We start from the raw sequence: 15,764 nt of genomic DNA, 5'->3' as shown, positions 1-15,764 counted from the left end.
TCTCCTTCCCCCCAGTTTTATACAAACAATAACAAAAACCATACCTGATGGTTGACTTCACTTCTACTAGTACGTGGAGAGGGGAAACGGTTTCGTATCACTTGTCTTACTATCTGTTTCTGAAGGAAATTAATTCAGGAGATCTAGTATGTACCAGGATGTCTGTCTTTATATTTTAAATATACAGGATTGAGCTTTTAGGACTGAGTTTGGTTTTACTCGCCTTCCTTGACAGAGGTTGTAATATGGTGATGCTAAGCTTGGAAGCTGTTTTCCTAACCTTCAGTTATTCAGCTAGGGTAAGATTTCAGAATTTGCCTGACAGCTGACAAGCTTTGTGGAAATAGCTTGTTCTCAAAGGGGAGGTTGGCAGGTTTGCTCGCCCCATCAAATATTAAATTAATCTTTTATTACAGTGCAGCTATGCAGTGTAATAGAAGGGTGTTGGCACCTTAGCAGGGTACCAAAGATAGTGCATATGTTTTCAAACCAAAAGATTTTGGAGTAAAGTTAACAAACAAGTTAAATTTTTTGAGCACTAGCCCAGTGGAAGAGTTAAGTAATCCCGTCTCTTTTTACTGAGTGTGGGAATGTATAGACTTATTTAAAATAGGGGTAGATAGACTGTGTAATACCGAATATCGTCATTTCTCCAAGTTTGTAGCTTTGGATGCATGTGGCCACTTCTTATGGAGCAGGTTTGAGTTTACGTACTGAATCAACAGAGCCTGGTGCTAACCAGTGCTTCACACTTAAGAAGGAGAAACTCCGATTGAGTAACTAGCAGAATACGTGGGTACGTGGTCTTAAATCTTTCTTCCACCTGTGATCTAGCAGTAACTTATTTTCTCTAATATGGTGGTGATGAGACTGGAAATGTAATGTGGGACCCACCAGAAGTTTTTAGATTGCTCTCCCCTTTAGACCCACCAGCAAGGGTATTTGTCAAGGAGATTAAAATTTTCTACAGCTCAGATCTAGCACTGACAAAATTGCATCTGTGTTTAGATGAATAGGTGAAAGAATCGCCTAAAAGGGGGAAGGCACAGCTCATGTGTAATGTTGTACTGTAAAAGCAAGCCTGTTTCTAACCCCAGTGGTCCGGACGATGTCTGTCATAGTACGATACATCCTCTCTGCTTTTGGTAGTCTGTGTTTCACTGAAATTCCTGGTCTGAATTTCCTAAGAACTTCTGTTAGAATTAATGTATGATATTCATCTTAATAAGCTTTTTACTGCAGAATGCTACAGATGTTGGTGAGAGCCTTCTTTGCCAGTTGTGACTCAAAATGATCCCACTGATATTAAGCTTTGCAAGCTTCATGAATCAACAGAAGCATCTCCCTGTAGGGTTTTAAATTAACAGAACAATTATGATGTATTTTACAGAGCCTAATCTGGCATAATTGGATTTCAGATATTTAACTGGACCAACGCCCTTCCGCTCTGATACAGCTAAAACAAAGTTCTCAGAGGAATCCAGCAGATGCTCACTGCTCTGTCCCTACCTTGTGAAAAACAGGATGCTACTTGCACAACCATCTCTCCCCACAATTTCTTTGGTTTTTGACAAGTGGTTGTCATGTCTTTTGTGTTACTAGATTGGTGGTAGTAATGACTTCAGGAAGAGCTCATGTCATTCCTTTTGTTAATACCTGCTCAATGAGTCTTTCCTAGATATACCTACATATAACCTGTGATGTGAAACAAGCAGAAGTATAAAAGATGACAAGTGATAATATTGAAATACATGTTGGTTGCCAAACGTGGTAGTGTGCGTCTAGTTTTCTTTTTCTTGAGTAGTTTCATTTTTATAACTCTTTTAAGCACTTTTGAATTGCTTGTAGCAAGTTGTAATGATGCTTCAATCATTTATTGTTCTGGGCCACACAAGGAATACTAAACTGTTGTAAGATCGTTTATACTGATAATTAGTTGTTGCATGTTCAAATTTATTAAAGCTCTGTTAATCTCTTCCTCCAGATCCAGTGCTTGATGAGTTGCAGCTGAAATATTTAACGCCTCACACTTATGCCATCGGAGATGGAGCCCAAAGCTAACAATCTCGTTTTCGGGTGTCAGCGAAGCTCAACGTCTGACGATGACTCTGGCTGTGCCTTGGAAGAATATGCCTGGGTCCCCCCAGGCCTCAGACCAGAGCAGGTACCAACTCTCCCTCTGCATTTTTAAAATAAGCCTCGTAAGGACTGTCTAAGGGAGTGATACCCTGCCTCTACAAGTCTAATTAAATTCTTATAATATATAGAACTTAAATTTGTCTAGAACTCTTCACTTCTTCTTTTGTTTTGTATTCCAGTGAGGCTGTGTTTAGGGAGCTTAAAATCCTCACCGCTGAGGAGTTTTATTTTCCAAAAAAAAGTTCCCAGTCAAGATTTTTCAATAAATATGTGCTGCAGAGGTATGTATTGTCGAGTCGAAAAGCAGCATATAAATTTGCTTTCTCTTTGAAATAAGTTATTAGGTTAAATTAAAGCTCATGGCATGCCTTGTGGCATTGTGCTACTTGGCCAGTACTTCACTGCACTCGTACAACTCTTTAAATAATTAGGCATTTGACATCTAGAACATGTATGTTACTACAGCACACACAAACAAAAGTGTTCTGTCACTGTGACAGGTAGTAATGTATTTTAGGCTTGTTTAAATAGTTGTATGCCTGCCATTTGTTCATGCCAGGATTTCTCTTATATGGTCTCTGGAGCTGACACTTGTGGGTTGGTTGAGCTGTTCCTTCCCCTCTCCCCTTTCTTCTTTATCTTTTATAACATCACAGTAATGGAAATAAAAGTGAAATTATTGATGAGCAAGCTGAGATAAAAATGAACCTCTCATAAGATTCATTTACTTGATGATATTGCAACTGTGCTGAAGCTGTGTACTCGGTAATACCCAGTGTTCAATGGGTAGAATGGCTTTGCAGTGTTTGTTAATGGGGGCAGAGCAACCCTCCTTCAGCTGGCAAGCTAATACAGTCCATAGTTATAAATGTGCAGAAGATGTCTACTTTTTGCTATGCAGAGATTTTCTTAATCATGAAAAAAGTAAGAAGTCAGCAGGAATGGCAAGTAATAAGCTATTTTTAGGGAAACTCTTTTTATCACTTACTTAAGCATATATAAGAATCCTGATGAATCGGACCTTAAGGCAAACAGCAAGCTTATGTTCTTCCAGAACAATTAAATGTCATAAAATATCCTCATAATCCAGCTAGCTCAAACTCACTAAAGATTTTTTTTTCTAAGAAGAATTACTTATTTTGAGAACAGTGCAGTAAACTTGAGAAAAGGGCATAAATATCTTTAAAGCGTCACTTTGTACTGCATGTTGTTATCTTTTCCTACAGCTTCTTGAAATACAGTCAGTAGTAAGTGGGCTTACCGTAGACTTCTGATGTTTAAATTTTGATTAAGTGAAGACCAAATCATGTTTCGTACAACCTTTCCCTTGCTTCCTGAGTCAAGTGACTGATTACTGCTGCTTTTTCATCTGTCTTGCACAGTAATAAGCTGTTGACCTGAGCATTATTTAAATCTGGATGGCAAGTAATATTTTTGCCAATAGTCGGCTCTTATTTACAGCCCCAGGCCTCGTGACGAGCTGGAAACTGCATAGGAAAAACAATAAATCTGTAGCTGTTCCACAAAAATATTTTTTGCCATTGGGCTTTGTCGTAGTGTTCATTACAGCTTTCCTGTCATAATTTTCTTAAAAAAAAAAAAAAAAAAAAAAAGTGAAGATTGATAGGTGTGTACACCTAATATTGATTTCTTTATCAAAAACATGCAGCCTGTGAAAATTTCGTAGTTAATTTGCACCTGATTGAAATGTGGCTGGATCCAGCCTCCTCCCAAGGGAAGGATGTTTCCACCTTCTTAGCAAAGCCCACATGGAAGCAATGAAAGCTGATGCTTTGGGTGAACCTGATCAGCAGGAGACTACAAAACAGCTTTTGTCTCAACAATGTGTAAAATGCAGAGAGCAAATTAAATTTGTTTATATAGTGGCTGTTTTCTGGAAAGCTTCATGCCTTGTGTGGTAAATTGCAGAGGGAAACTTGGAATTTCGACGGGGTTGTTGACCAGCCCTGAAGGGGGTGGGAATAATGAGAACATTAAATGTGCATAATTTATGATACCCCCCTAATTGTCACTGCAAATTGCATTCCAGAAAAGCAGTTCAGCAGCTGGGTGCTAGTTTTATCAGAGACAATTCAGGTTTGCTGAGCTGGTTCATCTGGGTCTCGTATTTTCAGCACAAACCCTCTGACGGGTCTAATGTAGTGTAACCTTCTTCCCTCGGCAATGAGACCTGAGATAAAACAGTAGCTGAAGGACGCTTGGGTGATGTGTGTCCCTCGGTCTGAACTCTGCGTTCCTCCTGGTCAGGTCCAGCTGTATTTCGCCTGCTTGCCAGAGGAGAAGGTCCCTTACGTTAACAGCCCTGGAGAGAAACACCGAATTAAGCAACTTCTCTATCAGCTGCCACCCCACGACAATGAGGTAAATACAGAATTTAGGATGCGCCGTCAGGGCTTAGGTCTCCCTGGCGGCTTTTATGTGGAGAATTACCTACCTGTGTATTTATTACAAGCCTAAACCGCGGCCTGCAGTGGCATCTGATCTGTAAAGTAGCCCGGTGTGTACACTGAGTCCATTGTTTAGCTGTCCGGTTGGCTTGTGTGCAGATAAGAGCTGTCTGGAAGGACACTGCCTTTGCTTGTTGGGGAGGCTGGTGTCACTGCAATAAACTTAACACAAGTGGGTTTTATAGTGTTTGCAGCCACCCACCAATTACCAGGAACCTACAAATTCCTGGCATTGCATTGTAGCACACAAAAAGGATGCTTTGTGATAGTAAAAGGTTTGCATCTCAGATATGCAGTGTAGTTTGGAGTAGAAGTGGAAATAACAAACAAGCTCTTTGTAAGGAAAGGGGGCGGGGGTGTCAATACTTAAGATCTTGTGTATACTGCAATACTTAGTTGTGGGCACTTAACCATAAATCTAAAGGACAATGTTATGGCTGATTTAGGTTCATTCCATTATTTTAGGATAGCAGCAGGTTTTGGTTTGGCTTTTTAAAATCTTATTTCTTGCCTAGCCAACTTCTTAGTTTCGTATGGTGGGTTTTTTCCCTGTAATGCAAAATCTCTCTCCGTACTGCTTTTGTATTATGCCATAGTAGCTAAGTACTAAGATGGTAGAGGAGACAAGTTGGAGAAGTTTAATGAAGTTTGCCAGCACGCCTGATGAATTTCTTGTGCATATGCACTTATTAATCTGTTACTTTAAAAGCTCAGTATCTAAAATAAGTTCTCCTGCGTTTTCACTGGAAGGTGAGATACTGCCAGTCTTTAAGTGAAGAAGAAAAGAAGGAACTGCAGATGTTCAGTTCTCAGCGCAAAAAGGAGGCACTCGGCCGAGGCACTATTAAACTACTCTCAAGAGCAGTGATGCATGCGGTTTGTGAACAGGTAATACTAGTGGTGCCACAAGCCAGCTAGCAGGCTGAATAATGTAAAACTACAGTATCTCAATATTACATGTAAGCTTATCTCTGTCTATGTCAGAACACCCAAAAAAACCCCCAAAAGTATTTTTGAAACTGCACATAAATAGAAAGAAGGTAGTGCTTGCTTAAGCAAAACACAACCTTGGATACTGGGAATTAACTGAATCTTTGATATATTTCCTACTCAAAAAAACCTGTTGCTGATTCATACTAAAGTAATGACAAATGAAAAACAGGCATATGCTTAAAAATGTTATTATGTATAAAATAAACATTATTCACAAAAGGTTTGTTGATGCACAGCGTTTGTCTAGACCAAAATTGAGAATATTTTTTTTCCCTCTTATCAGAATTTTGGAATAAAACCTGCATATTGGGTTTGGTGTTTTTAACTTAGTTTAAATGCTAGAAGCTAGTAGTTTGGGATGGGAAGTGTGTTCACTTTCTGGTTTTGTTCCTAGTGTGGTACAAAAGTAAACGGCGGTGAAGTTGCAGTTTTTGCCTCAAGAGCTGGGCCCGGTGTGTGCTGGCATCCCTCGTGTTTTGTGTGTTTCACATGTAACGAGCTGCTCGTTGACCTTATCTACTTCTACCAAGATGGAAAAATTCACTGTGGCAGACACCACGCTGAACTTCTCAAACCTCGATGTTCGGCCTGCGATGAGGTAAATAATTCACATTTTACAGCCAATCTACGCTCCTGTTGTTCAGTTAACAAACTGCATCTCTTGGGCAATTACTAACTTCAGATGCATTCGTTTAAGAAGTCAGGACTCTGCTGCATAGATGTGTTTGAAGGCTGAGGGGTGTTTAATTTCTTGTCAAATTGGCAATATTACAAGAAATATGATGGAAAGCGCATACCTGTTTGTATTTAGAATTGAATCTTGTAGATTGAATTAGAAAAAGGATCTGTACAAATATTCCAAAATTTCATCCTGATAGCAGCTTCTTTAATGGTTGAGTTCTTATGGGTTGTTTTTTTTTCCCCTTAAAAAGTACAGGTTTTCTTTTCTTTTTTTTAATAGGAAAGGTCAGAATGCTGCAGTTGCTATGGGAGATTGTTGTTTCTATTTTTGTATTCAAAAGGCAGCTAAATAAAAATAAACTTAGCGTGTGAACTGCACAATTAGGATATTTTGCCTGCTCTAACTCCCAAGGTGAGGTTTTGGCCACTTAACTAAAAGTTTACTTTTTATCTCTGCAAAGATCATTTTTGCTGATGAGTGTACAGAAGCCGAAGGTCGCCACTGGCACATGAAGCACTTCTGTTGCCTTGAGTGTGAAACAATCCTGGGTGGACAGAGATACATCATGAAGGATGGGCGGCCATTCTGCTGTAACTGTTTCGAATCTCTCTATGCAGAATACTGTGAGACCTGTGGGGAACACATTGGTAAGTATGTCCTTTTTAAGCATTAAACTTACAAATTAAGGGAAAGCCAATTTATGAAATGATTTCACATTCCAGAAGTGTGGATTGTGCAAGTGATTTTTTTTTTTTTTTTTTTTTTAAGAGAAACTCAAAGCATCACTTTTTCTCCCTTTCCAGGTGTTGACCATGCTCAGATGACCTATGATGGACAGCACTGGCATGCCACAGAGACTTGCTTTTCTTGTGCTCAGTGCAAGACCTCTTTGCTTGGCTGCCCTTTCCTTCCAAAGCAAGGGCAGATTTACTGTTCAAAAACCTGCAGCTTGGGAGAGGATGTTCATGCTTCCGACTCTTCTGATTCTGCATTTCAGTCTGCCCGATCCAGAGATTCCAGGAGGAGCGTCCGCATGGGAAAAAGCAGCCGGTCAGCCGACCAGTGCCGCCAGTCTCTCCTCCTGTCGCCGGCCCTCAATTACAAATTTCCTGGCCTTTCAGGCAATGCCGATGATACTCTTTCTCGTAAGCTGGATGATTTAAGCCTTTCAAGGGAAGAGGCAAGCTTTGTTAATGAAGACTTCTGGAAAGGAAGAGTAGAGCAAGAAATGCCTGAAGACCCTGAAGAATGGGCTGAACATGAAGACTACATGACTCAACTTCTTCTGAAGTTTGGTGATAAAAGCCTCTTCCAGCAGCCCACTGAAGTAGACATTAGGTCAAGTGAACACTGGATTTCTGATAGCATGGTCAAGAGCAAGTTGGACTTGAAAAAAAATAATCCAAGCCTAGCAAGTAAGAAGTATCAATCAGACATGTACTGGGCCCAGTCACAAGATGGCTTGGGTGACTCTGCCTACGGCAGCCACCCAGGCCCTGCCAGCAGCAGGAAAATCCAGGAGCTAGACATGGAACACGGGGCGTCAGGATACAAACACGACCAAACACCGTGGTATGGAGGTTCACTTGAATGTTTGTCTGACCTGAAACAGCAAGAACAAAGTGTTCGAGACTCAATGGATTCTTTGGCTTTGTCTAACATAACAGGTAATGGGGGAAAAAATGAATCATTTTGATTGAGAGGTCAGCTGAAGCATGCATGTTGGGAGTATTTTGAGCTAAGACTTTTCACATCTGTGATTTCTAAAAACCTTTAGTAGCAAGAGATGCATGTAAAGTAGGAAATAGCTTTTATTAAGCACACATTCTTCCACAAGGTACATTTCTGCTACTTAAATTCTGTTTAAATTCTTCTCCTTTCCTTTTGAATTCTCCTTCCTTTGCTTATAACAAAAAATCCATAATGTTAAACAGAGTAAGAACGGTCTTGAACTATGCATTTGTTATATACAAACCACCGCTTTAAGCAAATGAAGATTTATTTTTTCTACACCTTAAGTACAAGAAGTTGCATTATATACTAGGATGATATTAAACGTAATCTGCAAAACACTTCAGGTAATTTCCTGATTTGCTTGTAAAAATATGTAGAAAATCTGAAAGGATGGTAACCTTCTTAGCCTTAGGAAATGGGGTTTATGAGATTATCTTTCTCCATTGACTAAAGAGAAACTGATAATCCACTTTTGTGAACCTCCTTGTCAAACGTGATTGAAATTAGCCAAAGGGATAAAAGTCAGATATGTGTGCGTGTGTTAACCTTCCTTTCCTGTTTCCCTACAAAAAACCCAAACCTGAGAGTTAGGTACGAGACGCACATTTTAAAAGTTGTCCTGTCCTCTCCTCCCTTCCTTTCCTTCTGTAGTCAGACTTATCGTAACTACTTGCGTAGCTCAGGACTGACCACATGCGGCATTGTCCAAGCAGTAATGAAGGAACTGACGAGGGGAGCTTGGTTCAGGGGGCACAGGAGGAGGAACTAGAGGTATTGCACCTGGGAACGTCACAGGGCAGATGATGCTGTTGTTGTGGGAATGAAGGGTCATTGGACACAAACCTGGAGTAAACCAGGTCAGCTTACTGCTGATGATTTTTGGAGGGTAAGGATCATTCTTTGCGAGGCAGTAAGCCTGGCTTTCCTGTAGCAACAGCTGAAATACTGAATTTAGTCATACCAGAAACATGAAATATTTTAGCCTTAAAAATGGCAGGCACAGACTGTAGAATAATTTTGAGTAATTCTTTTTTTCTTAGAGGCTTAGCTGTATGCATGTTAGAGCTGTTTAAATATTTTAAACTCATTAAACTTCTTCCACTCTTGATGTCCTATGTTAGGTAATTCTTTGGTAATCGGAGATAATACTTAAATGTTTTAAGTCAAAACAAAGCTTATTCTTCTGTGAAGCTAGTCCTTCTGGTAATAGTTCCCAAAAACACTAATAAGGTCTGCTTTACTGAAAAGAAATGTTCAATATTTTGTTACAATACAATACTTATCTCTTCGATAGCCCTCTCATTTTCCTTCTCCTCCTTTCTCCACTCCCACCACAGGGGCTTCAATGGATGGAGAAGGCAAGCCGCGGCCATCTCTCTATTCTTTGCAAACTTTCCAAGAGCTGGAGGTAGAGGACTGTGAGAAAATGAGCAACATGGGAACTCTGAATTCTTCAATGCTCCACCGGAGCACAGAGTCCTTGAAGAGTCTGAGCTCAGAGTTGTGTCAGGAAAAGGTCTTACCAGAGGAAAAGCCAGTGCACATGCCTGTACTGAGAAGATCTAAATCCCAGTCTAGACCACAGCAAGTGAAGTTTTCAGATGATGTTATTGATAATGGAAGTTACGAGAATGTTGAAATACGTCAGCCTCCAATGAGTGAAAGGACTCGTAGGCGTGTTTACCATTTTGAAGAGCGTGGAAATCGGCCTTCTCATCATCGTAGAAGAAGTAGGAAGTCTCGTTCAGATAATGCACTTAACTTGGCCACAGAAAGAAGATGCTCTCCAAGAGAGAGATTTCGTTATTACTCCCCTCAGGATCATGAAAAATTTATTCAAAATAGAAGCTCACGTGAGATTCGGGCATATATTCAAAATGCGGAGCTGTATGGACAATATGCCCATACTAGGTCTGATTATGCACTGCGGAATCAGGTAGTTGATAAATTTTTTGGATTGTATGGTGAGGAAGATGACTCCTGGTGTTCAACTTCATCTTCATCATCCGATTCTGAAGAGGAAGGATATTTTCTAGGACAGCCAATTCCACAGCCACGATCACTGAGGTATCCGTACTATACAGATGACCTTTCTGGTCCAACTACTGCGTTATCTAGTTCTCAGTTTGGACAAAGGACAACCAAATCAAAGAAGAAGAGGGGACACAAAGGGAAAAATTGCATCATTTCTTAATTTGTTTTTAACAGTTGGGAAGACCAGTCAACTCTGTAGCTACAGTTTGAACCACATCTTTTTATATTAATAATTGTACTTAGGCAAGTTGCTAAGGTTCTTAATGCTTTGCCAGTGTAAATGATAACCCTGCCAGAGTTTACATTGTACAAGTAACGTTCAGAAATGTCACCATGCCAAATGATGATCTGCTCACATATTGCTAGGTTTACATATTGTTTCAGCTGTCAAAATACTGTTACTGCAGTTCTTGATACAGAGGTTTTGTAGACATTTTATTCTATGCTCGCTATTCACCTATGTTGAATTATCTGACAGAAAGGATTCAACAAAGATTAATAAATAAAATTGTCAGTTCTGTGCTGTAGCTGTACCCACATGGGGTGATCTTTGACTTTTTCCTCTTACTGCCGAGAAAAAGAAGGCTCTTCATTGATAAAGCTCACTCTTCCTCCTTCAAGTTTCCTTACAAAAACTGGATATATTTTTTTTTTTATTTGGGAAGATGCTCCTTTTCCAAAGAGTCCACTATTAAGGAGGCAAAAATCAGAATGTGGGACCTGAAATGCTTGGGGCCTTGATGTATCCTAAAGCAGCAGTAAATAGTTTATATGTTTGTTTCATGTTTTTCCCTCCACAATTTTTTAAGATCTCCATCCCTCTGTTAAGGGGGGGTTTTTTGTGCCTGTTTAAAGGAAGGTATTAATTCAGCTGCTGGAATTGGACTTGGCTGCCAATGAGTGGTGATGTGGTTTAGGCCGTGCCCCCCCCAGCAGGGAGAGCGAGCGAGAGGTACAACTGCTGGAGTCCTTTGCTCAGGCATGTAACCCCATTTAAGTCAATGAATCTACTTACGTAACAAATACTTTCATAAGGGCTTAAAGGATTAGGCTCCAGAATTGTGTCTTTTCAAATGCATTATCCAGGTTTTAAAATGTATTAGCTGCAATTCTAAATCAAAAAACATTGATATTTATAATGTAGTATTTCATAGGCTTAAATGTATTCATAATTTAACAGTGCAAATACTAATGTACATATTGTACAGTTAAAATTTTAAAAGCTGAATATTTTTATATCCCTGAATTTGAAGAAGTTTGTTACAATATCAAACTAGATTTGTTAGAGGTTTAACAGCAGCGTTATGGATGAAATATTGCTTGTATTTTAGTCAGGGGTTTTAAGTTGAAAAATATTGAAAAATGTTTAGTGCAAAACAGCTTAATTTTGTCTACTAGGTATTAAAAGCTCTGTATGCATGGTGGGGCTATGTAAATACTCTCTAAACTATGGCCCTCTTAATCTTGCAAGTGTTATTTATGGGTCAAGCAAAATGTAAACTATATAAATGTAAAAACCACACAAGCCTGGAATATATCAGTACAACAAATATGCAACTCCTGTGGATGTGGATTTTTTTTTTTTTTTTTTTAATTGTTCCCCTCCCTTCCCAAAAGTAGTTTCTGAAGTTTGCCTACATAAAGGAAGAGAGATGCTGGGTGGTTCTAGAAGGGAAGCTGGCAAAATCGATCAAGTAGTAGGTAATCTCAAAAGTTGCCTTGAACTCATATGGGGAGCAGGAGCTATTTTAAGTTACAATAAACTTCTTCCTCTGTTTTAAATAAAGGGCAGAAATTTGTTAGTTGAATTAACAGTGACATCCACCAATTAAGATAGCAAATGCTGAAGCCATTGGCTTTCTGACCACCTGAAGAAAGGTAATTAATGAAAAAACAGATGCTTCTTACCAGAAAAGCCTGGCCAATTGACCTAAGCTTGCCCTTCTTGAAGATACAGAAGTTTGGAAATAAAAGCAGATGGAGGTAAGGGAGGGAATGGACACATGAGTATTGGCTTACACCAAAGAAAATGAAGCTATTGCTAAAGCTAAATCAAACTAGCAGTTACTTGCTTGTATTTTTCAGGGTAAAATAAGCAAAAGATCCTGTACTCCCAGAGGTGGTATTCACCATATAAGTCACTTTTCTAGTACAAACAAGTCTTGTGTACATGAAAGCTGATCACAGTAATATCATGCTACGTTGCGTGGGCCAATGGGCGGCTCGTGGGATGCTTCCAGCTGGCGGGCTGCCGTGGTGGCTCAGGCAGCATTTGCTTTCCTAGCAGCCAAATGCCTGTTGTGCTGAAGTATATTACAACAACCAGACTGCCAGGACTTACAGGACTCGAGGAGAGATGCCGACTTGTTAATACGTTCCCCAGGATGCTCAGTGACTGGGACCTTCCATTCTTACCTGCATTTCCAAATACAGGGAACCAGGATCCTTGGAAACGAAATGCTGTGCTGCTACTGCTGTGTCCTGTTTGGAGCAAGTAACTGTCTCATGGAGAAATGTCTCCACCAGTAGTTCTGATCTTACACCATCTTCTGAGATACGGCGTATGTGCTCTCCCAAAGTGCAATGTCTTATGGAGTATTAGGTGATAAAAGTTCTCCAAAGATTGTTAGTTGCTTCTTAATACTTTCTTCTTTAAAAAAAAAACAAGCCAAGCAACTATTCAACACAGATCTCTAAAGTGTGTCATTTACAACCTATCTTCAGAGTTAACGTTCACATTACCTCCCTCTAAACCTCAAAATAAATGAGTTGATGTGTCTCTTCCCCAAAAGCCAAGGATAACTTAGGGCTAAAGGTGTCTGCTGGGGCACTGTGAGCTCTCTGCTCCTGCAAGGGCTCTGGGTACTTCAAAATACCTGATGTAAACAATGGCAATTCCCCCCTCCCACCACCACGGTTTAGATGCTGGAAGCTTCTACAGCTTTGGCAGTGGATAGAGGCCTTTCTTTGTCCTCAGTTTTACTCCAAAAAAAATTGAGAGGCATGTTTGTCTGTGCAAGGGGGTAACAAACCTCCTGTCCGTAGTGCTGCTCTCCCTCTAAGCAGCAGCAGTTCTTCCAGCCCGGGGCAGGAGCTCTGACCTGTTTTCCCTCAAGACCAGACTCTGCCAAGGGAGATAGGGTTGCACAGCACGATGCCATGGGGAGCAGTGCTCAGCGTTGTTGCCTTCCGGGGGTAAACCAGCTTGTTCAGAGCTAGTTTAGATACCTCTGCTCTGAGGCACATACATCTCCCTTGCCTTACCTATGCTGGGCTGCCGGACCACAAGCAATTAAGAGCATTAGAAAATTCAGAAAGCTTTGTTTTGCCGAGGAATGGACTGCTGAGAGACATTCATGTCGGGAAGAATAACAGGTACTTGCAACCACACTTAAAAGAGGGGCTAACTTGTATTTTTATCCACTTCAAAAATTATAACTAAGTTTAAAGATGGCTATACAATGTTGTTTAGTTTTTTCAGTTGGACGTAAAAGATTTCTACCTCATTATTTTTGATCACTTCCTATGAGAAATGTTTATAATTGATTCTTCCACCTTAAAGAGAATGGTAGGGGATATAGCGTCTGCTACCAGCACAAGACTCAGATACAGTCACCAAAGCTGTAAATTCTGTTTTATGTTATTAGAAGTAGTACCTATATTCCAAGTGGAGTTTATGTCCCAGTAGGCACCTAAGCACCACAGAGCCGCTCGCTCACTACCCCGCAGTGGGATAGGAGAGAGAATCAGAAGGGTAAAAGTGAGAAAACTCGTGGGTTGAGTTTTCAGTTTAATAGGTAAAAAACCAAACCAAAACCAAAACAAAAAACTCCAAACAAAAAAACTGAAGTGATACAAAAAAACCCAGTTGCTCACCACCAGATAAACGACACCCAGCCAGTCCCTGAACAACAGCAGCCCTGGCAAACTCCACCACCCCACCCCCCCGCCCCAATTTTATTGCTGAGCACAACATCATATGGTGTGGAATATTCCTTTGGGCTGAGAATGCTGAGATGCAGTTAAGAAATCACTGCTAGCAAAAAAAAGGCAACGGTGCTCGCTGTTGCAGACAGATGGGGATGCTCAGGTTGGCAGCTTGTGTCCCGCATCATCTATACCCAAATAATTCTGAACTATAGTTGTGGTTTAAACCCAGCCGGCAACTAAGCACCACACAGCCACTCACTCCCTCCCTCCCCCCCGCAGTGGGATGGGGGGGGAATCGGAAGAGTAAAAATGAGAAAACTCATGGTTTGAGATAATGACTGGTTAACAGGGAAAGCAAAAGCCACGCACAGAAGCAAAGCAAAACAAGGAATTCATTCACTCCTTCCCATGGGCAGGCAGGTGTTCAGCCATCTCCAGGAAAGCAGGGCTCCATCACGCGTAACGGTTACTTGGGAAGACAAACGCCATCACGCCGAACGTCCCCCCTTCCTTCCTCTTCCGCAGCTTTCTATGCTGAGCATGACGCCATATGGTGTGGGGTATCCCTTTGGTCAGTTGGGGTCAGCTGTCCCGGCTGTGTCCCCTCCCAGCTTCTTGTGCAGCCCCAGCCTCCTCGCTGGTGGGGTGGGGCGAGGAGCAGAAAAGGCCTTGGCTCTGTGTGAGCACTGCTCAGCAGTAACTAAAACATCCCTGTGTTATCAACACTGTCTGCAGCACAAATCCAAACTATAGCACCATACAAGCTACTGTGAAGAAAATCTATCCCAGCCAAACCCAGTACAACCTTCATGATAGTGAGAAATATTAGGGCAATACATTATCCTCATCCTCATCAAAAGAGGAGACCTTGCACAGAAAACAGGGTCGCAAGGAACCGGTCCTTCTCTGACACATGGCATTAGCTCCTTTCATATGTGTAGTGGTTTTAGTGCTAATTTTCACCCTAACTGCTTACATTGTCACTCAAAGCTGCCAACTCACCCAGTAAGGTTACAGAGCCATTCCGACCTGCTCCAGCCTCGGCCGATAGCACTGAATTTCCACGCTCCTTTCCTTCCTTTTCCTCTTCCCTTTTTATTTTTCTAAGGGTATCTGCACATTAATGAGCGCTAGGAGTTAAAGGTTTTTTTCAGGAGCTCTTAAGGTGCTGAAGAAGATAAATTCCTGCCGCACAGCATCTGGTTCCTTCCACCAAAGCTCTTCCTACCCCTTTCCAGGAGCCCCATCGAGGCTGTCCATGAGACCAAGGACAACTTTTTACATTGATATGAAATAAATCCAACGTATATGTTTGTTTCTACAGGAAGCAAGACTAAAAGCCATGTTTCTTGCTTAAGTTAAGTGATTGGCATAATATTTTACTTACATTAACAGAAAGCATACATTGCAAAAGGTAAAATGTAAACATTCAATATAATGACAAGTATTAAAGAGAAAACCAATTACCTATCACTCATGAGTGTGAATTAAACCTTTCACAGAAATAGCACTTACAAAAAAATTCAAGAGGCTCCTTAGTTCATGAGTAAAATTTAATCCATTTTAGAAAAAAATTCAAATTAAGCTAAGGACAACCTAACAAACTTTTGAAAGATCTTACTGATCTATTAGCTAATCTAAAAAACCCAAGAATGTTGGCTGGCGGGCCGGGCTCAAAGGGTTATAGTAAATGGGATTACATCGGGCTGGCAGCCAGTCACCAGTGGGGTTCCCCAGGGCTCAATTTTGGGGCCAGTGCTCTTTAACGTTTTTATAAATTATAA

The 15,764-nt window shown here is 40.7% G+C and overlaps 1 protein-coding gene across 5 annotated transcripts in view; it reads left to right on the top strand.

Moving 5' to 3' along the window:
* The window catches only part of PRICKLE1 (prickle planar cell polarity protein 1), a 69,198-nt gene extending 57,030 nt beyond the window's left edge, over positions 1-12,168 (top strand). For 2 of the 5 annotated variants that reach the window (XM_075494237.1, XM_075494227.1), the window contains 7 exons: positions 1,985-2,164; positions 4,408-4,521; positions 5,358-5,495; positions 5,995-6,198; positions 6,743-6,929; positions 7,086-7,949; positions 9,354-12,167. In XM_075494237.1, the coding sequence (XP_075350352.1) occupies positions 2,033-2,164; positions 4,408-4,521; positions 5,358-5,495; positions 5,995-6,198; positions 6,743-6,929; positions 7,086-7,949; positions 9,354-10,210 (2,496 nt within the window). In that variant the 5' untranslated portion in view covers positions 1,985-2,032 and the 3' untranslated portion in view covers positions 10,211-12,167. Of the gene's footprint in view, positions 1-664; positions 797-1,984; positions 2,165-4,407; positions 4,522-5,357; positions 5,496-5,994; positions 6,199-6,742; positions 6,930-7,085; positions 7,950-9,353 lie in introns of those variants that run through there. The other 3 variants (XM_075494245.1, XM_075494217.1, XM_075494254.1) reach the window with 3 other exon arrangements.
* Positions 12,169-15,764: the final 3,596 nt, after the last annotated feature.

The sequence above is a fragment of the Mycteria americana genome, chromosome 1 (assembly GCF_035582795.1).
Source record: "Mycteria americana isolate JAX WOST 10 ecotype Jacksonville Zoo and Gardens chromosome 1, USCA_MyAme_1.0, whole genome shotgun sequence".
Classification (NCBI taxonomy): domain Eukaryota; kingdom Metazoa; phylum Chordata; class Aves; order Ciconiiformes; family Ciconiidae; genus Mycteria; species Mycteria americana.
This window is presented reverse-complemented; position numbering and strand designations above follow the sequence as displayed.